The sequence below is a fragment of the Zonotrichia albicollis genome, chromosome 7 (assembly GCF_047830755.1).
Source record: "Zonotrichia albicollis isolate bZonAlb1 chromosome 7, bZonAlb1.hap1, whole genome shotgun sequence".
NCBI lineage: Eukaryota > Metazoa > Chordata > Aves > Passeriformes > Passerellidae > Zonotrichia > Zonotrichia albicollis.
In genome coordinates this window covers 28,564,243-28,586,699 of record NC_133825.1, presented here as the reverse complement: position 1 = coordinate 28,586,699, position 22,457 = coordinate 28,564,243, and the positions used below count along the sequence as shown (strand labels likewise).

Sequence of the window (22,457 nt, the reverse complement as noted above, 5' to 3'; positions counted from 1 at the left end):
CAGGAGCCTCTCTGAAAGGACCACAGGGTTCACTGCACACACGTAAGTGGTTAAGCTTTCCTTATCCCTGAAAAGATCTTTCTTGTATAATTTTTTGTTATTACTTCTGAGATCTTTGAGGTCTTCTGTAGGGCAGTTTGTGCTGTTCAGCAGTGCCCCAGGCTTAACAGCAGCACTCGTGTGCCCTGTTGCTGAATACATTTAACCAAACAGTGGCTGTGTGTGACTGGCTTTCCTGCTGTGAATTCATGTGATGGTCTAATCCCAGACTACCTGCTACCTTCAGAGGACTTTTTGTTTTAATAGCACCCACTCTGAGAGCAGAGGTGAAGAGCATTGCCTAAATGGCCTTCCTGTGGCAGAAGGCGCTTCCTTGGCGGCACAACATTCTCGGGACTGAGGGACAGCTTCTGTCTTAAGCCTTTCTTTTCTTTGTACCAGCAAATGACTCAACACATCCAAAATATATATGCAGCTTTAACCAAGCAATTTAATAAATCTCTGAGTGTAGTAGAGATTTTACTCTTCTATTAACCATTTAAAGGATATTTGGTAAAGTAACAGGTTATTCCTTCCTGTTTAGCTTGGTAGTCTCAAAGACAGTCACTCCTTTCTTGTCCTTCTGAGTGATAACTGACCACTGCTGCTTGATTATTTTCTAGCCACGTGTTTTATTAGTCCATCGTGAACATTTTGCCAGTGAGCTCCTTTTTCATATGGGGACATGTAAACTTGTGACATAGTCAAGTCTGACAAATTTGAACCAGCCAAATAAGTGAGTAATATTTCAAGCTGTCAAAGCGGGCGAATACTGATTAACTGACACTCTCCAAAAGCTCTCACCAATAGCCACGCTCTGGTGGAAAATGTTTACTAAGCAGAATACTTGTTAGAAAGTCTTTAGTGCTTTAACTAAACTTTAATGACTCTGACCCTAGTGGAGGGGTTTTAATGTGCCTCTCAAGCTGTTTCTTAGTCCCCAATTTTTTATCTTTTGCAAAAGCTTCCATAGAGAATAAAAGTGCACCTGTAAATGATGTTCTACTGGCCCCTGTGATTTAACCTTCAGCCCCCTCCCATTAGCATATTTTATAAGGAGACTGAGGAAAGGGGAAAAGAGTTGAGGATAGAAAACAATGACAATATTTTGGCTTTCAGTACTGGAGGCAGGTTGGGAACTAGACCATGTCCAGTAACTATTTAGCAATAGCAGATGGTGCTATATGTCATATAGAAGAGAACAAAATTCTACGAAGAGGCAAGCCCAGACTTAGTCCAGAGAACTACATATTTTCTGAATACTTTGTGTTTGGATCCAGATGCACTTTTGGTTACACTTGATGCTAAATAGTAATAGTGACAGAAGAGAGAAAGGAGCTCACCCGTTGTTGTGGGCTCTGGATGTGTCTTACAAAGTGCCAGATGCCTTCAAGTTCTGCTGGAAATCAAGAGAATCCAGGGCCATGTATTATACCTGCTTCTCAAAAAACATCTATTTTTGTATTAGGAAAAATCATACTAATATTATCATTAGCAATTACTTAAATTTTTGTTGTTGTTGTTTCTGAGGAAGGGCTTGTGGAAAGGAGCAAGTAATGGCAGACAAAGACGGTTCCCTTAACTGTATCATAATGTGACAGCAGCACTATTTAATTATGCTCTTTAATTTTATTTGAGAGACTTTCTTTCCCAGCTTTAAAAATAAAAAGCAACTTGTCTTTATTTCAGATGACTCTCTTGAGAAATTGCAAACCAGTTGAGCCAGACTGAATTTTCTATGGCTTTTTTTTTCCCCTAATGTGAACTCCTGCAGCAGGAACACATTTAAGATCCAAAAGCAAGTTTTACTCATGAGATGAGCCAAATTTATGTCTAAACTCTCCAGAAGGGCCCTGCTGCTCAAATTTTTTTCACAGAAGAATTTGTAATTTTATTGGAATGCTTGCAGACTTTCCGAACAATTATTCCAAAGTTTGCTTTCTGCCCCATAAATCATGGTACATTTGTTTAATTCTATCACTGTTACTAAAGGAACTTACTTCCCTCTTTTTTCCTCTCGCATTTTACTGCTAATGCAATCTGTGCATGGTTAAGGTTTGTGAAGTATGATTTAATTATAGTCACTTTTTGTTTTCTTAATGACCTTGTCGTTCTTTACGGTTTAGTTCCATTGCTGAGTAGTGTAAGTTTTATTATTAGAATGTAGCCCAAAGAATAGAGCAGCCAGCAGAAAGGCCATTTTTGCATATGTTAGCCAAATTCACTGAAAATCTCCTAAATTGTATGGTGAGTGTACACCGAACAGCTGAACTTTCGTATAGGGTGGGGAAGGGATTTTAGAACCTCCTTTTCCTCCATCATTCTGAATGTGTAAAAAGCGCCTCTTACATCACTTCGGCGGTCGCACCGTTGCATTAACGAAAGTAAGAGAAAGGTGGTTCAAAGCAGCGCTGGCACTTACGCCGTGAATACGAGAGAGGAACAAATGCCCCCGCCTCTCCCCCGACAGCATTTCCAGCCTTTTGTTCGGAGCGCTGCCCCGCCACCAGCGCACGAACTGGGGCTCCCCAGCTCAGCCCGGCTGCCGGGCGAGAGGCTGCGAGCAGAGCTGGTACCAGTGCAGGCTGCTGGGCGAGAGGCTGCCTTCCTTGAGGAGCAGCGCTGCTACCAGTGCAGGCTGCCGGGCGAGAGGCTGCCTTCCTTGAGGAGCAGCGCTGTTACCAGTGCAGGCTCCGGGGCGAGAGGCTGCCTTCCTTCAGGAGCAGCGCTGTTACCAGTGCAGGCTCCGGGGCGAGAGGCTGCCTTCCTTCAGGAGCAGCGCTGGTACCACCACTGCGGGCTGCCGGGCGAGAGGCTGCCTTCCTTCAGGAGCAGCGCTGGTACCGCTGCGGGCTCCGCCGGCGGCAGCAGGGCGCGCTCAGCGCTGCCGCCCGCGATCGCCGCCCGCCCGCGCGGCTCGGCTCGGCGCGGCGGGGCTGGCACAAAGAGCTGCTGCCCTCTAGTGTCCGGGGCCCGCCCGCACAGCTGGGGCCCGAGCTGGCAGAGCATTTACCGCCCTTGTCTGGCTTTACTCTTCTGCTTTCATCCACACCAGTGATGAGAGAATGAGATACACCGAGACCCAGAGGGCAGCGAGCCCAAACTTCCTCTCCTCCATCTCCTTCAAGGATGTTCAGTGTATCCAAATGTAAGCATCAGTCCACCCCTAAAATTTGGCGCGCTGATGCTTTCTGTGTGCTTGGGTTTCTTTGATTACAGTATCTAGCAAACTACAAAATTTATGAGTCTGAGTAATTGAAAAAAAAATCTGCTTTAATATTTCACAGCAAGTATTTAATTATAAAGTCAGCATTAATTCTCTCCATGACAGTAACGGGGCAAAACTGGTAAAGGTACACTGAAGAGACAAAAGCATTTGGTTTGGAGTTTCTGTTTATTTGGTTGTGTATTTTCTGTTTCATTTTCACTAGTAAGAGGCATTCCAACCCCCCAACATATTTCTCTGATGATAGTTACAATGAGCATGGAAAGATTCCAAAGAAATCCCAAGTGCAGAACCTTAAATTGTAACAATGATACCCAGAGGAGTATGGAACTGGTTAATGATTTAAAGTATTATGCCCTAAATGCTCCTATTTTAGCCAACAGTAAAGAATCTGTAGACAGCACATGCCCAGATCAAAGCTGATCATGTCAATGTCATTCAAGGAGGGAAGGATACCCTCCTTTCCCCCTGCTCTCCCCCCTACCCTTTTTTTAAACAAAGTATGACATCTGAGGAACAGTGTGTTGATTGTTCCACTGCCAGGATACGCATAATGGAAACATTAGCTCCAAGATAACTTTTAATCTGTCAGCCTAATGGCTCCTTAATGTGTAGAGGGCTTTAAATGTATGTCAGCCAGGGCTGTATAAAGTAATATAGTTTGTGGCCTGAATGGATCTAGATGACTCCGCACCATGACACAATATGGTTTATTATTAAGTATCAGCTCATCAGCTTATTCCCACGGACTTGGACAAGCTTCTCAATTTTCCAGTAACAGATTATGTGAGAAAAAGCTTGCAGTGCATTTTTTTTTTTTTTTACTTTTTCTTTCTCCCCCACTTCCAAATTACAAGTTTCTTCCCTAGTTGCACTGGGAGCCCTGAAGTGTATTTACAGCAGGCTGCACTTTATCACACATCAGCTTGACTGCTAGTTTACACTGAACATTTATGCAGCTTCCTTGGCCCAGGATGCAAACTTCACATCTTTGTATTCCTATCACCTTCATTGCAAATTTTTCCAACATCCCCTCCCTGCTGACTGCTTTGCTCCCCCTCCCCTACTCTCACTTCCCTGCATACTCCCTCCTTTTTCCCCCTTCCTACAAACAGGCCAGTGAGACTTGACATGTCACAGCACTTGTCTGTGCAGGATACTTGCAATAATTCAGTGTGTTAGTTTGCCTTCTGTGATTCCTCTCAGCTCTAGCTTAGGTGTGTAATTCTAACACCATTGCTGTAGACTGGATACAGATTTGATTTTGTGTCTTTCAGTAATTTCTTTCCGTCTGAAAGACCATTTTGTGCCCCGTGCTGTAGGGTGTCCAGAGGAAAATGTTATCATTTTTCGGCATCCCTGTGCAGGGAGCAGAGCCGGGGTAATTCATCTCCTCTGAATGGGAAGGTTACCTTCCTTGAATGCTGTTACTCTCAGAGAGAGGGGGGAGTCGGGATCAGCAGTTTATTTCAGTTTACTACTGAAGATACGTCTCCTTTCTCTGGGAAACCTGCAATGGACCACAATCCCTAATTCACAGGCACTTCTTTGGGAGTATTTGGGGACCACTCTATGAGGACTGTGGCCCTGGTGAAAGAATTTTGCCTTTGCCACAGCCAGCTCTGTCCCTAGCCTTCTCAAGCACAACCTCACCCCTTTATACATAGCTACTTTATGAGAAATAATGCATCATTTTTGCTTACATTTACCGTTTCTATCCTCTTAAAAATAAATTAACTAGTTTATAACACAAGGAACATTAATATTTGTGCATTTGTTATGTGAGCACTTGTGAGTACGTTATGATAATATTTTAGATAATTTATCTGGGTTTTGTTTCTTGCTGTGATATTTCAGGTAATTTTAAGATTCTTTTCCACAGCATTTAGCTGTGGTATAACCAAAGGCTTTCTTATCTGTGGTATTCTCCTCTTTCTGTTGCTACTTCTCTGGTTTAAGGAGTCAAGCTCCTGTGTCTTGACTCCAGCTGGGAGCAGTCTGGAAATGTGGTTGCAGCAAACAGATGAAATGGTAGCAGCCAGAGAGCCATCACGTTAGCAAGGACAGCTGCAGCTCTTGTGTTGCTGTCCTGTGTCACGCTGCCGTTTGTGAGCTCGTCCTCCCCACGCTGGCAGGGCTGTGTTTGCTGGGCAGAGCGCAACTCTCATCTCTCTGGGTTACACACTTGGCTGCTTGGTGACCCAGATGGTCCTTTACACCTTTTCTTGTCTTCCAAGGGATCTTCTCAGGTACCTGTGTCAGAGAATTCATAGGCTGGATCGTATTCCATAGAAACAAGTATTCTGTTTCACCAAAAGGAACTGAAAATAAGTTGTCAACTAGAGAGCTAGTTAAAGTTGTTAGAATTTCCAGGTAGATAAATACAAACTGGAAATGTACTAAACTCCTATACAAAAGGGTTTGCTTTTGGGCAGTTGTTTCCTTTTTTTTTTTCCCCACCTTTACATATCCCTTAGATAAAAAGATTTTTAAGAGTTTTAGGTTAACTTGACTCATGGAGGTGTTTTGCCTAAATCAGTAGCATTATAGACTTTAAATTGTTCATAGATAGGGTATTTATTCTCCTCTAAATGTTGTCAGTAGGGAATTACTTTCCTTTATAGGAAGTTTATATTAATATTTAAGGGAATTTCACAGCTTCTGTTCATTAATTGTAGAATATGCCCAAGTGCCTATGTAAAAAATGATAATGGCATTGATATTTCATCCTGAAGGGTCTCAAAACAATTTACAGATTGGTAGTATAACCACACTGAAATGCACCCAGCTTCTTGGTGGAACATGGCAGCTGTTTAATAGCCCATAGCAAAACTATGCAACAGCAGGTTGTGCGAAAAGAGATGAATATGGATCAAATACAAATTGGCAGTGGAGGATTTAGGTACTGTGCTCTAATTAAAGTTAGGTGAAGTGGAATTCCAGTAGAATATTGAGTCTGTGTATGGAGTGCCACACTTTATCTGCCCGCAGCTCCTGGTGGCAGGCCCTGTGGTTAGTCCATGTGAGACACAGGCTGAAGGCTGTTAGCTGAAATCCACTCCCTGATGGATACTGCAGACCAGCGTTTGTCAAACACATTTAATTGTGAATACTTTGCTGCTTTCACTTGCAGAGGGGCTTATTAAAAACATTTGATGTTAAAATGGGCGCCTGGTGGGGATGTTGGGCAGATGTGGCAATAGGTTTTGATGGGGGTGGCAAAACTTTTTGGCTTGACTACTTAGCTGTAGTAATTACTTTTAAAAGAAAACTGAATGCTACTGGAGGAAGCCGTGTTGCTGGAAGCTGCCGAAGTTGTGATGACTGAGAGGTGGGTTTTTCTAAATGTGGAGGATTAATGTGGTAGGAAAAAGGCAACAAGATGCTACCTGACAACAATTCCCTTAGATCACTGTCAGCTTGAGATGAATTTTGACCTGTAACTAACTAAGGCTTTATGATCTATAGGTCTAACACTTCCCATTGCAACTTGGTTTTGCCACTTCTGATATAATACATCTGCAAACCCTTTTTTTGCTCCAGCAAAGCGTATAGAGGTCTAAAAGCACCATAGCTCTCTGCAAAACATGCCAAATTTAAAAGGAGCTAACATGATTTGAACTTCTTCACATGCTTTAGTATGCATGCATGTATGTATTTATTTATTTGGATAATTGGGTTTTCCCTTAGCTAAGGAAAGGCTGGTGCTGCTGACATTACAATGTGTTTGTGAAGAAAGACTGATACCACAACACATGCAAGCAACTGCAAGGTCATTACTTACCCAGCGTAATTAGAACATCCATTCCGAAGGATGGAAACATTTAAAAGATAAAGAGTGAATTTAAAAATGATTCTTCCCAATGCAGTTTTTTCATAATTATAGTTGTAACAGCTTGTGGTGATGGTAGAATCAGCTACTTAAGAAAAATTAGAAGCCTCATTCAGGGAAGATGATCCCTCAAGAGACCTTGTGTTGTCATTTCTTAAGAACCTTGAGCAGAAACCTCATTCTGGATGCTGTGTATTGTTTTGATGTATAGGGGGTATACTTGGCTTATTATGGCCAATGCTGGATATTTTAATTAAAAACACAAGAACAGCCACAGATGTATTGTTTTCCCCTCATTCCTTCCCTTGTCTGTGTGCAAAAGAGCAAGTGTACTCCCAGCTCTGCAAGGAAAGAATACCATAGCAGATAGGCAGAAAAAAAGCAGTAGCTTTCCTAAATTCACATGTGACATATCTTAGCATCAAAATTCTCATTGCAGCACACAAACATTTTGCAGCTCTCTGAGCTTTCTGTACTTGCCAAAGGGAGGTGGGACATAAAGAGGAAAAACAAAGCAAAACAAATAACCATGCCAGTCACCGCATTTAATTTATGAGCAAGATTATTGTTTTACAAATAACCTTCATGATAAACAAGGTCTCATGGCAACATTTTCAACTGTGCTTTTATCAAGGCTCTCTGAGCAGCATGTGTAATATGCCTGGCAATCGAATCACAGCTGTGTGCCTGGGTAGGGAATCTCTGCGGAGACAACACTTCCTTAATTTAAACAATTGTAGGCTGCAGGATTTCAAAAATTTCAGCTGACTTTAACTGTCACTAGCCCAAGCACCTTTATCCCCAGGCGAGCAGCAGCAGCTGGATTTCATTTCCTGCTGCCAGACTGTCCGACATCTTTGCTGAACATCCTGGGAACAGAGCGTCTTTACTTTAAGGATTTTATTCAAGGTGACAGCTCCTCACACTTTAGCGTTCAGATCACCTCAAGTAGCTGAGATATCAGTGAAAATGAGAGCACTTCTCCAGCAAACTCCAAATTTAGATTGACTGAGGTTATCCTTAGGCCTCTAGACCCAGCCTCCACGACAGCACAGGCCTGCCAGTAACTTTAAAACTACAGTGGAGTTTGTAATGATGTCTGGGGAGAAATATTCTGCCAGAGCAGTGGAGGATACTATAAGCGATAGGAAATGATGTCAGATTTAGTTAGGACTGGAGACAGTGTTAGAATATACTTGGCATAATATGGCACCGGTATCTCTGTCAGCATCTCTGTTTTCTGTCACCGCACACAATCCTAGGCCTGTCTGTAGCCCTGACAGTGTCTTTTCAGATCAGGTTATTGCCAACTTGGAGACTGGCTCAGCGCAGCACCATACAGCCCCCTTTGTTTGAAGTCTGCCCTTTTGTCATTAATGCACTTGATGTCTATTTAAATCTGACGGTGAATACAGTATCTGTTTTCCTGTCAGGAGATCATTGACAATATTAATACCTCATGTCCTTGCCTCATTTTCTAAGCACTGACACCTAGCTATAGTCTCCAGCATTCATCAAACAGCACTCTCTCACCAGCATCTCTATAAACAGTCTTGCTTCCAGTCCTTAAGAAATGCAGCAGACCTCAAACAAGACTTTTATCAATGCCAGTGAAAAAGGAGTCCAAAGAATGTCGTTAATAAACTGCTCATATCCTTTGCATTTTGAGCTCTAAATGTCCTTGTTACCTACTTGGGATATCTGTTTAGGGAAAGAATAACTTGGTTGTCATTAGACTCTTGTTTAGGAATGCTGTTATCATCCTTTGCATGTGGAAACTGCTTGACTAGTGAAATTATTGAAATTGAAATTATTGAAGAAAGCTCTGTGCAGGAGGGGAAAATGATCAGGCACTGCATTGTATAGTCCCCACTGCATTTGTATTATCCTGAGGAGGAGGGGTTTTCACAACAAATGACAGGCTGATCTATTTCCCCCCCACAACCCTCATAGGAGCGTGTTACCATCATGATGTCTTAGAGAGGAAGAAGAGCATGGATTTAGATTAATCTTTCATGACCTATGCCTTCCAAAGCTGAAGTAGCTTATCTTATGTATCTCAACTATATCCAGACACTATACTGGAAAACAATGGCACAGAATATAAAAGCTTGCATAGTTAATTCATACTGCAAGTGGGAACGGTAACAGCTGTGTGAGTTCTTGAAATCTAAAACAAGAAAGAATTGAAGATCTGCTCCTCCCCCTTTTTTACCCTTTATGTAAGGCAGTGCTTGTCTCCTTTGGGCTAGGTTATGTTTGCCCTTATGGAGGTGAGCTGGATACTGCAGTGACTGCTCTGGTAAGACACTCCCAAGGCAGAGGAGACACTTCCACCTTCTTTCTGCTCATGGGGATGACTTTAATTTGAGTATACATGTCTGAGGGCTCAAAGAGCAACTCTGCTAGTAAAATTTAGCATCTTTGAGCATGTTCACAGGTGGGATGTAACTGTGAACTTACGCTTTCACATACCACTTAGTACCACCAGAGGGGATGCTTTTGAATAAGGTAGTGAGATTTGCAGGTATGTGCGTCTCACCCACAGCAGTTAAGCCTTCCTCAGGCATCTTTCTGCATGTACTCACTGTGAATAATGTGCCTTGCCTCCCAAAACCAGTATTATGGCTAATTATTGAAAGCATCCCACATGTGCCAATATTTAGCGTAATTAAATTGTATCTTGCTCATGGGATGTTGCAATGTTGTTTGGAGAGATACTTTGGAAATGTTTTTATTGAATATTTATTTGTATGTATAAAAATGCTGGAGTCTGGGGAGGCCAACTGTTCTGGCCCATGTCTGTCGATGCCTTCCCATATAGATTTCAGCCACTCCCTTCAGCTCTCTGTTACTGAAAACAAAGATGATTTAGGTGCTTGCAGTATGACTTTGGAAAAGTTTGACAGGTTTTTCCAGGATCCACATTAAACTGGCATTATTTGCTGTTGAGGTTTTGGAGATATTTTTTGTTTGTTTTGGTGGTTTTTTTTTTTTCTTTTTGGTTTCATTCATCAGGAAAACTTTTTAAACACATAGCAGGGAGACAGAGTACAAAATATAATTTCAACCCAGACTTTCTGGTTTTTTAGAAGCAGGAGAGAAGTACTCTGATTTATAACACACTGTATGATGTTTCAGTGTTATTTAGTTCTAGTTTTGAAGATACTCGTGGATGTATGTTTAACAGGATAGCTCATGTAGGTATTTAAACACATTTTTCAAGTGGGTTCAATGCTGCTGATTGAAATGGCAATACTGAATATTTGAAATGCACAAACTTTCTTTCTTTTGCAGGACAAGAGAAAACTGCTCCTTTCCCTCTTTCAAATTTCCCAAGTTATGTGCTTTATTGCATGTTATTCTACTTCTATCCTAACTGTAATTCATTTCCTTTTTATTGTAGGCATTTTGGGGAAATGTCGCTACATTTACTATGGAAAACATTCCGAGGGCAACAGATTCATCCGAGATGACCAGCTATAAAACACAGTGCTGTTTGGTGCCTCTTCAATCCCTCCACATGAGAAGCACAAATCACATCTACATTTTAAGCATGTAACTAAAGTCCTCTAGTGCCTTCTGCTGACTTTGCCAAGCCTGTCAAGATCATCCTTCTATCTTAGTCTGAGTAGTCACATGGAGATTGACATGATTGCCTTTAAGCAGGTCCCATCCACCAGCGTGACAGACAGCTGCAGCCGAGCGCGGGGCTGGCAGGGGAGCACGGTGATGGATGGCCTGGCCCGAGTGCTGCAGAGAGCAGGGTTGCACCTGGGGCTGGACCGAGCCCGCTGCATCCGCGGCGCCTCCCAAAGCACGCCCTTATCTCTGCCTGGCCTGCTCAGCCCAAGTGCTGCTGATACCCGAGTGTTTATAACGGAGAGGGGCTGTAATTTCAGATGAAAAAGCCCTTATCTGTTCTTATTTTTTTCCCTGTGAATTAAGTGCTTGTGTTTCTATCGTCTCGTACATGCTTACACAAATCCTTTCACAGTTTGGTAGCACACCCACCCACCCCCCAAAATGAGCCTAGATGGATTATTTTTTCTTTCAGCAAAGAAAAATATATATCCTGAAATCATTTTGGTCATGCAAAGCACTGCCAATTTGTATAGATGTTTATATGCAAAGGAAAAGGATTTTATAATTTCCCAGACAAACAAGTTTTTCCAATTCTTGAATCACATCTTATTGTTTACTAGCTCTTACCTTCAGAAAAGTGAACATTTCTTTATGTTGTAAAATAATGTCGTAGCTTAACGGTTTACACTTGGAAGTCCTCATTAGTGATATTGACAGTGTGTATTATTCCTGGTTTATTGCACAAGCTATTTCTAACTTTTATCAATTATGTTTATAATTAAATGCTTAAATTTGGGGGAAAAAGTGCTTAAAAGGAGTGATATAAATCTGCCACCAGATGGGTGTGATTTTTCAGAGGGGAAAAGGGTCAACAAAAGTAACTGGTGGAATTAACATAATTAGCAGCTTTACTAATATATTAGAGAGACGATATCTACCTTTTGATATCTATGTAAGAAAGGCTATTATCAAATTTTCAGTCAAGAAAATAAAAAGGCATGGCAAATTTTCTGCTTTTCTGATAAAGAGATTGGACATATTTAGAATCATTAACTTGTTACATTGGAAAAAAATAAAGTCCTAAACTTCATGAATATGTTATGTTAAATTCTACTTGATACAATGGGATTGGCCAAGGAATATGCAAAAATTCTGACCTCTTGGCTGTTCCAAACCCATTCCTACTGATCCCAGCTGATAGCTATTAATGCCTAGCTGTTCCTAGGTGGTGTTTGAAATTACTTGGTGGTGTTTATTCACTTTCCTGGTTAAAAAAACAACATACCAGTCTTTAGAAGCTGTCTACCTTGGGGGCTTTTATCAGCTGGCATTACAGGTGGAAGCGACCTGACCATGGAAGGCAGTGGTGAAAGCAGATGTGACTGGTGAAATAGTGAGGCACTGGCTGGGTGCCAGAGGAAAGCTTGCTGCTGCTCAGCATTTTAGGCCTCACTCAGTAAACGGAAGCCTTTGCTCACTCTGCAAGTATATAATAAATCTTAAACAGATACTTAAAACCACTGATGAACACAGAACAATCCAGTTCACACCACTTGTAGCTCAAATGGAGCTCTGAGCTGTTTGAATGGTGTCTGGAAAGCACGTTCTAGCTGCTTGTCATGCCTCTTCTAATGTCATACATGACCACAAATGAAAGGCCAGTTCACATGGCAAGTCCGAGATGATACCAGATAAATGAAAACTACATGCCTTTTTCTTTAATCAAAAATAATAATAGAAATATTTAGGGCACTTGTCATCTGTTTTGGTCTCCAAAATAACAGCAATCTTAGTTTGTTCCTATCATGGTGTCTGTTTTGAATGCCTCCACACATTTTGGCCATGGCAATGTTATAGGCAGCAGGATTTGGAATAGGGATGTTTAGAATAACCTAATGTCACTTTCAGTCTGTTTGCATATATGTTCTTGTCTTTATAAAAGGCTTTAACCCTGCCTCAAACAATAAACAGCACTTGCAAACTGACCGCATGATTTTTCCATCTTTATTTTGCTTGTTTACTTTTCCTAATGTCAAAACCATTTGTATCATTTTCAGGAGTGGTTTTTTCCTAGCAAAGCTTTGGAGGCAAAAATATTTTTGGAATGAAATTTAAACAAATTCTCTTCCACTTTGGATTTTGTTTTCACTTGAGGGATTATGTACCTAGAATTAAATATGGTAAAGCCCTAATTGAGATCTGCTTGAAGGGAATTCACACTAAATGTCTCTGATTCTTGAAAATCCAAAAGAAAATCTGTGAATAATTACTTTGTATTACTAGCATGGGTGAAGATATTATTTAAAAACACGCATGGATGTGTATTACTGTTTATGCAAACATCTTTTTTCTTTTTAAATATGCAGAGCATTATATTTTCAGATGTGTTCTGCTGAAATTCTGGTTCAAGAGAGGGCAGAATTTTCACACTTGGGGTTGCTACCTGTACTTGGTTCATTCCTAAGTGGGAACTGTGCCTGAATTTCTTAGATGAGCTATCATTTAGCATGAAAGTTACAGTACAGTAATCTAGGAAGAAGTTCCATTCTCTTTCCTTTGCTCCCCCTTCTCCATATGTGGCACACTTTTGACTAGGCTATTAAAAAATAAAAGATTTGCCTACAAAATTAAAAATATTTTAAAGTATATGCATTTCAAAGGAACCACTCCAGTCTTAGTTCTTTGAGTTGTAACTTCAGTCTTAGGTTCAGTCTTGAGATGCCCTTTGCCTTTTGTCAGAAATCACAAATGAAGACTTGGAGGCAAATGTTTTTACTAGGAGATGCCTAGAGAAGCTGTGCTTACTGCAATTGTAACTCAGTGTATTGAAAATGTTAATCCTTAACCTTAAAATGAAAAACAAGGAAAAGATCCAAACTAGAAATTCACTTCAATGTCACAAAGATGAATGACCTTCAGTGAAAATCCTGCTGTTATGGATACACAAACCTAACTTTAGAGCACATTGGCTTTAATTGAATCTGTTGCATGCATAAATGATTTATGGGATTGCTGAAAGTATGTCACCACTGAAGCCACTTTTTTCTCCTTTCTTAGGGCTGATTCTCACAGTATTGACTCTAGTATTTGCCTTACTCAAAGTGTGAGTATCTTTGAAGTCAATGTGTAGCAATGAGAATTAGAGTTACTAAGTTTTGGAAGGCTGATAGGCAGCCCTTTTAAATGCATTTGTTCTTTGAGCAGAACATTACTTGATTGCTGAGTGTTGATTTCTCACATCCTCACAGATGAAAAGTCACTGTGTTCTGGTGTACCATTGCTCCCATTTAAGACAGAAGAAAGAAACAAACCTGTTTGTACTTTTGAAAATGCTTTCTGTAAAATAAAAGGGTTCATTTGCTGCCAGTGGATGTATTTTTCACTCCTGCCAACAGTATGAGTATGCTGGGAAATGTTTGCCCCCAGCAGAACTTTGCTGGATGCAGCCTTTGTGGTGAAGTTCTGAATCAGCCCATTTTATACTGACTCACATTGAGTCTTACCACATATTTCTTCTTAATGTGGTGTGATAGTTGGCACATGAATCTCTGCTTGCCCACTTTGGGAAACTTTATTGTCTTCATTCTGTAGATCTGTCTGTCTTTTTGCTTTGTTAAATGGTTGGCATATGTGAAAGAAAGAGATGAAATTCAGCTTTCCAGAGGTGAAACCATATAGCCAGACTGACTCTTTATGTTTGACATGGATTTTGAAGTATCTGTTTGCAGGTTCAGCCTGCAGAATCTGACAGCAAATCAGGTGATAAGGAGTCAGGGGTCTTGCATGGCCTGCTAGCTGTTGTCCTCTTTTCCTGAAGATCTCTGTGTCCTTGTCTGCTTCAATTGTCATCTCATTGCACTGCAAGCAGATGATGGCACAAAGTTTTTAAAGTGGAATTTCTGCTTCTCTGCTCATAGTATAACAATTGAAATACACAGTTGCTTTTTTCAGTGGTTTTATATCTACACATGATAACTGTTACATCTCACTGGTTAGTCTTTTTCTGCTGTTTAGTTAAAAACTATTTCTTCCAGTCTTTTCTACTCCTAGTAATGGGAATAAAACAAAACAAACAACATATAATTGTGAGAAAATAAGAATTAAAAATCTTACTATGGGACCATGCCTATGCTAACAACTCTGAGGGACAGGTGTGCAGGCACAGAGTTTGTGTTAATTGGGGTGGGGCTGGGCTGAGCCTCATCCCCAGTGGGCACAGCTGGGAGCAGCAGGTGAATCCCATTGGAGCTGATGAGCCCTGGAGTGCCCAGGGGCACTGACCAATCACCAAAGGGAGCAGAGGGCACACAGGGGCAGTGCATCAGCATGAGGGGATAAAAGGCTGGGCTGAAGAACAAGAAGTGTAGCTGCTTCAAGTCTTCTGACGAGGTATGGTGGTACTCTGCATGGGCTGAAGCTTTCTGATCTTGTATGGTGATACTCTGTGTATTGTGGCTGTTTCAACTGTGACGTGCTGTGGTATGTGCTGCGACGCAGGTGAGCGTTGTTATTCACAAACACATCTAAGTGGATTGATGGACCAAGATCCTGATTGGAAGCCTCAGAGTTAGCCTGTGAATGTGGACAAATGCTGAAGCTTTTGATTTTCTTGTGCCTCTCTTGGCTAGAGAAAGTTGTCTTGCCTAAAATGAGTTAATGCTCATTTCTGCTAATGTTATCCAAATACTTTACCAAGGCCTTGGATTATATAAGAGCTAGGCCTGAGAAAAATAGCTTCTTCCAGTGATTTATAACCTGCTCCTAAGAAGTCTTAAGAGTATTTTCTTTGGCTTTTGCTATGTGAGAACATTCAGGATATACTCAACGCTCCTACTTCATCAGAACTGGCTGAATTAATATATTTTCCGTATGCAGTTCTAAAGCAGCTGAATCTTTCTAAAAGTTACCTTTTAGGTTAGGTGACTCTGATGGACTTGCCTCTGGTGGTGTTGTCAACCTGAAGCTGACCCTTCCTTAGAGTTGCTGACAATTAGATTAAGGTTTCAGATCAGGATTTTCACAAGCCTTCAAGGAGCAGATATTTTTAAGGACAAGCTAAGTCGTGGTCATGGCACATTCACAAAATATCATCATCATCTCAGAATCCTCATCATTTTAAGGAAAACAGCGTCTTGGAAAATATGTCTAGTTCTAGTTTGATTGTGTTCGTAGGTTTTAATGTGAAATATATTCTGCATTATCTCATGCACAAGTTTTAGGCTGTGAGACCAAGTTTCTAAAGGTGTTCAAAGCATCCTTCAAAAGAAGTGCAAAATCTCTTGTAAATATTGTGTGTTCTGATTGAAACTTCTGCCAATTCAAAACAAAAATGTACAGTCCAATTTGGGGATTTTTAACCTAGTTTTATCTTATCTACAACTTTTATAACAGATCACTGAACTCTCATCCATAATTCCTCTTAGAACAAAACTACATCTTAATGATATTGTAGCTTTATAGTAAAATAGATAGGAAGGGATCTGTTTGGAAATGTCTGTATTAAATATAAGATTTAATTCAGTATTTTATTTGGAAATAAAGTAGAGCTTCACAGGATCTCTTCAGATCATATGATGGAGAACATAAATGGCAGAATTCTGCAGCTTAAATTCTACCTTACTTTTACAACTAAATTGGGAAAATAAAATAAAGAATATGAAGGTAACCAAAAATTATATTCCTGACTTTGTTTTTATCTGCAGTTTTCCTCCTACTTTTAATTTAACAGTTTTTGCAGTTGAGTATTTAAGGTTCACTACAGGAAAAACAAAGAAAGAAGATTTCTTAAGACAATCTGCTTATTCATTTATAGTCTTCTCTGATTTTTTAAAGACCTTTTGAACAATGTGAGCACTCAATTAACTGGCATTGTGTATCTACCAAGTAAGTAGACAGTTGTGGACTTCAGGGAATTTCCAAACACATATGCTGTTCAACCTTAGCAATTTTCTTTTACCTAGGAATTGTTTTCAGAAATTCCCTTATAATGAAATTTCTGTTAAAGTTGATAGCTGTAAATGAGGGCACAGTTGCTTCATTTCCTTTTGACAACAAGCCAAATTCATCCCTGGTGGAACTCCATTGATTTAACTCTACTTGAGCTAAGTTACACTGGGGATGAATTTGACCCAGCTTGAGATTTTTTTTCTATTCATCTTTTCTTTAATTTCCTTTAGCTTAGTAGTCATTTTAGGGCTGGACAGAGAATTACAATGCAAGAGAGGCGAAAAACAAAACTTCTCTGCTCAAGAGTCATTTCCTTTTTAATACCCTACTGATTTAGCCATGACTTGTAATGTGTTTCAGGTAGCCAAATTTCAACATCAATTTTGGAAGGAAGTTCACTATACTTTGAGTCTCTTTCCTTGGCTACTCCCCAAACCACCAAATCACCACCTACTACACAATGCACATATTATAGAAGGCAGTGTTAATGTCAGTGCTGTGGGACAAACTGCAGTTGTCATGGGGTGCCTGGTATGGTTAGCAGAAGCTCCCCTGATTGCACCCCTCTGCCCAGTCCTTGAGATGGGGGTAAAGCTTTGGGATCTCTACATCTGTGATGCCCAGCATATCTTCCCCCAAACCACCCCTTGCAGTGCCTGGATTTCTGTTCTGCAAGTCCTGCATGGTTTCTGCCCACGTGGTAGTCATGCCAGCCTTTTTTTTTTTTTTTTTTTTTGCCTTGTAAGTTCAGGGTTTTGTGTGTTCACACCCAATAAGTTTCAAGTTTGAGCAAAAGCTGAAAGCATCGTTCAGCCAAAATCTCTGCTGAGCTGTATGTGGTTTTCATCTGAAACTGTAAATCCAATGTGTTCACTGAGGGTTTAGCAAAACTGGCCTGAATGTCAGACCTCTAGCAGCTCTCCCAAATCAGGCTAGTTCTGGGTTTCATTACAAAAAGATTGCACAGCTCTAGCTAAGCCCTCATTTTCCACTTTCAGATAAATGCTTTCTCAGCTGTATTTATGAGGCTTAGCGTAAAAAAACCCCTACCAGCTGTTAATGTTAATCACAAGTTTATATCATAAGCACATTCTGAGTCTTATCCTCTTTCCATTCATGTCAGTGGCAATGCTTTCAACATCAGTGGCAGTAGGAGCAAATATCACAAAATATAGTAATGCACACTCAGTTTAAAAGGAAAAAATAAAGGTCTGTCTTAAACTAACAAAGTCAGGGCAGGATTCTGTGCTGTTCAATGTCTTGCACCATTTGCACGTTCCCTTTTGCACCCTGAAGTACTTAGTGGTAATATAGAAGCAAGCATAAGGCTCAGGTTCATGCTGGAACAGTTGGCATTTTCTTACGGGTCATCAAAACAGGCATTAAAACAGGGTATTTGACATAAGGAATCAAAAGATGTGATATAAATATGAGTGTTATCATCCATACTAAGAAAGAAACCCAGATTCATTAGTTTTGAAGCAGCTGTTGAATGATAAATTTCTGGAAGTTTACAAAGTGAAAACATTCTTTTGTACATCAAAATAGAAATTAATATTATTTTACAAATTTTTAATCTATTCCAAAATTAATTATACTTAAGCTTTTAGAGAGGTCTGGTTGGTTTTCTTTGTGTTTTTTTTCAAATCAAAACTTGAAGGAGTTAATCCATAAAGCATCCTGCTGCATTTTCCAGTTGGATTTAAGGTCTAGCAAGTTCACATTTTGCCAAACTCAAGGGCCAACTTCACTGAAATTTTTGAAATCTGAATGAACGCTGGACCTGCAGACTGTGCTAGTGAATATTTTACAGAAAACAGGAAAGTGATTTTCAGGACTATGAGACTGGATAGGTGGTTTCAGCTTGTGCCAGGTTTAGCAGTTTACTTTAAAACTTATCAAAGTAAAAATATATGTCCTAGTTTTCCTACTGCAATAATATAGCTAATATAACCTGATCTGAGAGGATGCTGAGATTTAATTAATTAAAATGTTCCAGCTCTACTGGAATAATATACCAAAAGAATCTTGCTTATTCTGTTTTTATTTTATACAAAATGCCATATTTAAAATCCTTTTTTCTTTTCTATTTTTAGTAAAACTTAATCCTAAATGTCACTGTTAATGCTATTGTTAAAATTTATCCTTAAGGGCTTTCAGACATAAATAGCAATGATAACAGTTGTCTTTTTTTGGAGCAGTTTGAATTTGAGGCCACAGTATGACATTCTTTCTGAAAGTTATTTTTTTGTGTCATTACTGCTTATCTTAAAGCAAAAGAAGGCTGTGACTCTTTTCTTGTTCAATAATGGCTGTATCACGTTTGCATAAATTGTTGTACTTTTTGGCTGGATTGCGGAGTCCTTCCTCTTATGCTAAGTCTCATCACCAGCTTGTAGGCCACCTCTCCTCCTCCCCCCAGAGAGGGAAAGCAGGATCATGAAGGATTTGGGATTCTTGTTTGTCCTTAAGTAGTCGTGCCTATTGAATTGGTAATGTGAAAGATATTCTGCTCCTTTCCATCTTTCTTTCTGCTAGTCAGTCGCTGATTTCCTAATTATATGGGATGCTAAAGTGAATTCTTGACTGTGCAGTGATAGTTCTGGTTACATGTTTCTATGATTTGTTTGGTATTTACTTTTTAATTTAGCCTTGAGTGCAGCCAAGAAAAAGGTGACTGTGGAGACATTCACCTTTAAGGTGAATGCTCGAGTTTAATTGAAGCTTATGAATTTTTATATTTGTAACTATGCTCTGTTATCTAGCAATGAAATAAGTGGGGAAACAGTGCCTCAGAGAAAAACGAAAAAACTTATTGCCAAAAGGCCACAAATGTCTGGACTGAACGCACAGTGTGTTGAGTACCCAGCAAAGGCTGGGCACAGCACTGAGGACTGGAATATGCATCCATCCAGAGGGAGAGGCTGCATTTTACTTGGAGTTTGGGCAATGCCCTCTGCAATATCTCAGGTTTTCCTCTGCTAAATGAGCATCTCCCATCCAAACTCAGGTTTTTCCACAATCAGATGTAAGAAGGCAGAATACTTCTCTCCTGAAAAGGAGTTCACCCCTCTAGGACCCCTCTAGACCTCATATGGAATCTGATATATTTTCAAAAAATGAGATTGAACTGTATGTTTGCACATATGTACAAGCTCATGTACCATCATTGCATTTCTCTTCTTTTGTTTTTTAAAAATAAATTGAACAAAAAGCCAAATTAATTCTTTTAAGAAAATGAAAATTTTAGGTCCAACTGGTAGTCAAATTCAGCTGAAATACGGCCAATTGAAACAGGCAAAGAGAGCCCCAGAGAAAAATTACACAGTGTCTGACTGTGTGAAACATGTCTGGCTGTCCACAGTCACCAATAACTGCAGGAGAATCTGAAGATCTCAAGCTGCTCAGGGAAAAGGAGAAAAAAATTAGTGTTTGTTATATCAATTAAACCCAAAGGGCAAATGTCATAATGAAAGAGTCTGGAGTTTTAAGCTTTTTTTTATTTTGAAAGACAAAAAAATCCCAATTGGATTTTAAGAATGACATTTATGTATTTTCACTGACTGATATTGACACAAGATTGCTCTCTTCTTCAGAGCTGCATTTTCAAATCCTGGAGTCCTGCCCTGAGACTCCTTGGTGTCCATTAGCAGATCCATTTTCTACCCTTGAACTATGTATTCTCATCAAAATGTTAATTCTTCCAAGCTTTGCAAAAAACACCCCAGTACACTGTGTATTTTATATGCCAAATTATTCCACTTTAATGGAAAAAGAACAGGAATGTTAAGGAATTCGTGTGTATCTGAGTTGTGCACATCAATCTTCTAAGGCGGCACATAACAAAGGTCAGAAATAGCCTAGCGCTGTGTTTTGTGTAGCTCATCATTCTATGAGAAAATGTGCCCAAGTTCCTCCTAAAACATTGTTTTCAAGCGTGGTTACTACTGAATATATTTCGAAATGACAAGGTTTATTTGTCTGTATTTTGATATGTTTAGGGGAAACTCAGGCTGACAGTTAGAGGAGGCAGGAAGAGGGAACCACAACAAGTTCCACCCAAACACAAAATGTCATCTCTTCCCTAGCTAAGATACAGAAGCATCCTGATGAAAAAAAGAGCAGACATTTAAAAGTTTCTGACATGTGTCACAGATGCAGCCATTGAGCCACTGTTCCTGATGTGGCTCGAAATGACAGCATCCCAGCCATTGGAACTGGCTGCAGGACATTCAAAGTTTGGTGTGTGTCGCATTTAATCCTTGTCATAGCACATCTCGAGAATAAAAAAGACAAATGGACGCAGGCAGTAGTAATAGTTCAAAAAACTTAAAATAAAGCTTGCAGTCTAATTGATATTATCAAGCTGTGCTAACATTTACCAGCCACCAAGTAGACAGACAGGAGGTCAGCACCCTTTTTTCTACAATTTTCCCCCAAGTCAGAGGGATAAGTCTTTCAAGCTTTCTCTAAGGGTGACCCAAATACATGAACTGTTTATTCAGAAATAGCACTGATTTGCCAAAGATACTTCTTAATAATCAAAACATATAAAGGCAAAAAGGCTTCAGCCACCAAAGAAGCAACTTGTCATGCATGACCCATGTTATTTATTTACACTAGTTTAGGATCAGGACCATGTTGGTGATTATTGTACCAAGGAGCCAATAATTTATTGATTGTACCACCTCTGGATATTTCACATCCTTGTAAGGTTGAGGTGCAGGCAGCATAAAATAACATTATTTTGGTGTTATCATGTTGGCATCCACTTTCAAATAGTGTGTCTTTTATTGCTGGCCAAAAAAGTTTGTGTACATAAAATTGATTGTCTGCAGTGGCCCAGGGTCTGCAGCACAGATCACTTGAATCAAGAGCTTCACATCTAGGTTTCCAGAGAATTTATAGTCAACAGCCCCATTAGCTTGTCATTGATTGCAGTGGATGAGTGCCTGCTCCTCATCTAACTTCCAGTTTAACATAGGGGATACTTTTTCATTCAGCAGCCTGGGAGGTGAATAGAGAAGATTCAATTTAAGCATTTTCCAAATACAATCAGCCTCTGATAATGTGAATCCTCTGGCAAGTTGGAAAAAAATAAAAATCTTTTGTATTAAAAAGTCAGTGGTACCTACAGGCTATTGGACTGGTTTCTACTTAAATCATTTGGCTACCTAGGCATGGTGATAAATCAAGCAGGGTTTTAACAGTCCTCCCTTCTGTATGTTAAGGAAGACTCAAAACATCCACAGCATTACAGTAGTGGAAGAGAAAATTCAATAGAAGAATACATTTAATATACACATTTTTTGCATGGTTTTATTAGAGTATTGAAAAACATATTTGTTACTATCCATTTAGCCATCATGTTGTTGAGAAGGAATGTTGTATCATTTTGTTGTCTGAACTTCAAAAATATATTTTAGATAGTGTTTTTACTTTTTATCTTTATAACTAACTGCAGAGCCAAAAGCTTGAAAATATTGTAAAAAAACCCCCATATATTGATATAGTTCCAATTAGGTCAGAAATACAAAAAAAATATATCCAAAAAGACCCCCACCTTTTTTCCTCTACTCTAAGACACAAATTTGCAAGAAATTAAGTTAGTGTGCTAAGACCTAAATTCTGACTATGTCAAGGTTCTCCCTTTGAAAACACTGATGTTAAAAGGGGATTGGCTAGGTTGCCCCAGAAGAAAAAGATGCTCACAATTTAACATCTGCATTTCACATGGGTGTTTGAATAATTCACATTATGCCTTGGCTGTGTTCATGGGGTGTTCAACCAGTGAACCCCTTCCTGTGTGTCTGCATTGGAGGCTGGTGA

General features: G+C 39.8%; 1 protein-coding gene across 4 annotated transcripts in view; it reads left to right on the top strand.

Annotated features, from left to right (window-relative positions):
• Window positions 1-12,667, top strand: part of LRMDA (leucine rich melanocyte differentiation associated) — a 604,919-nt gene extending 592,252 nt beyond the window's left edge. For all 4 annotated transcript variants that reach the window (XM_074544771.1, XM_074544774.1, XM_074544773.1 and 1 more), the window contains one exon: window positions 10,504-12,667. In XM_074544771.1, the coding sequence (XP_074400872.1) occupies window positions 10,504-10,573 (70 nt within the window). In that variant the 3' untranslated portion in view covers window positions 10,574-12,667. The remainder of the gene's footprint in view (window positions 1-10,503) is intronic.
• The last annotated feature ends 9,790 nt before the right edge of the window (window positions 12,668-22,457 follow it).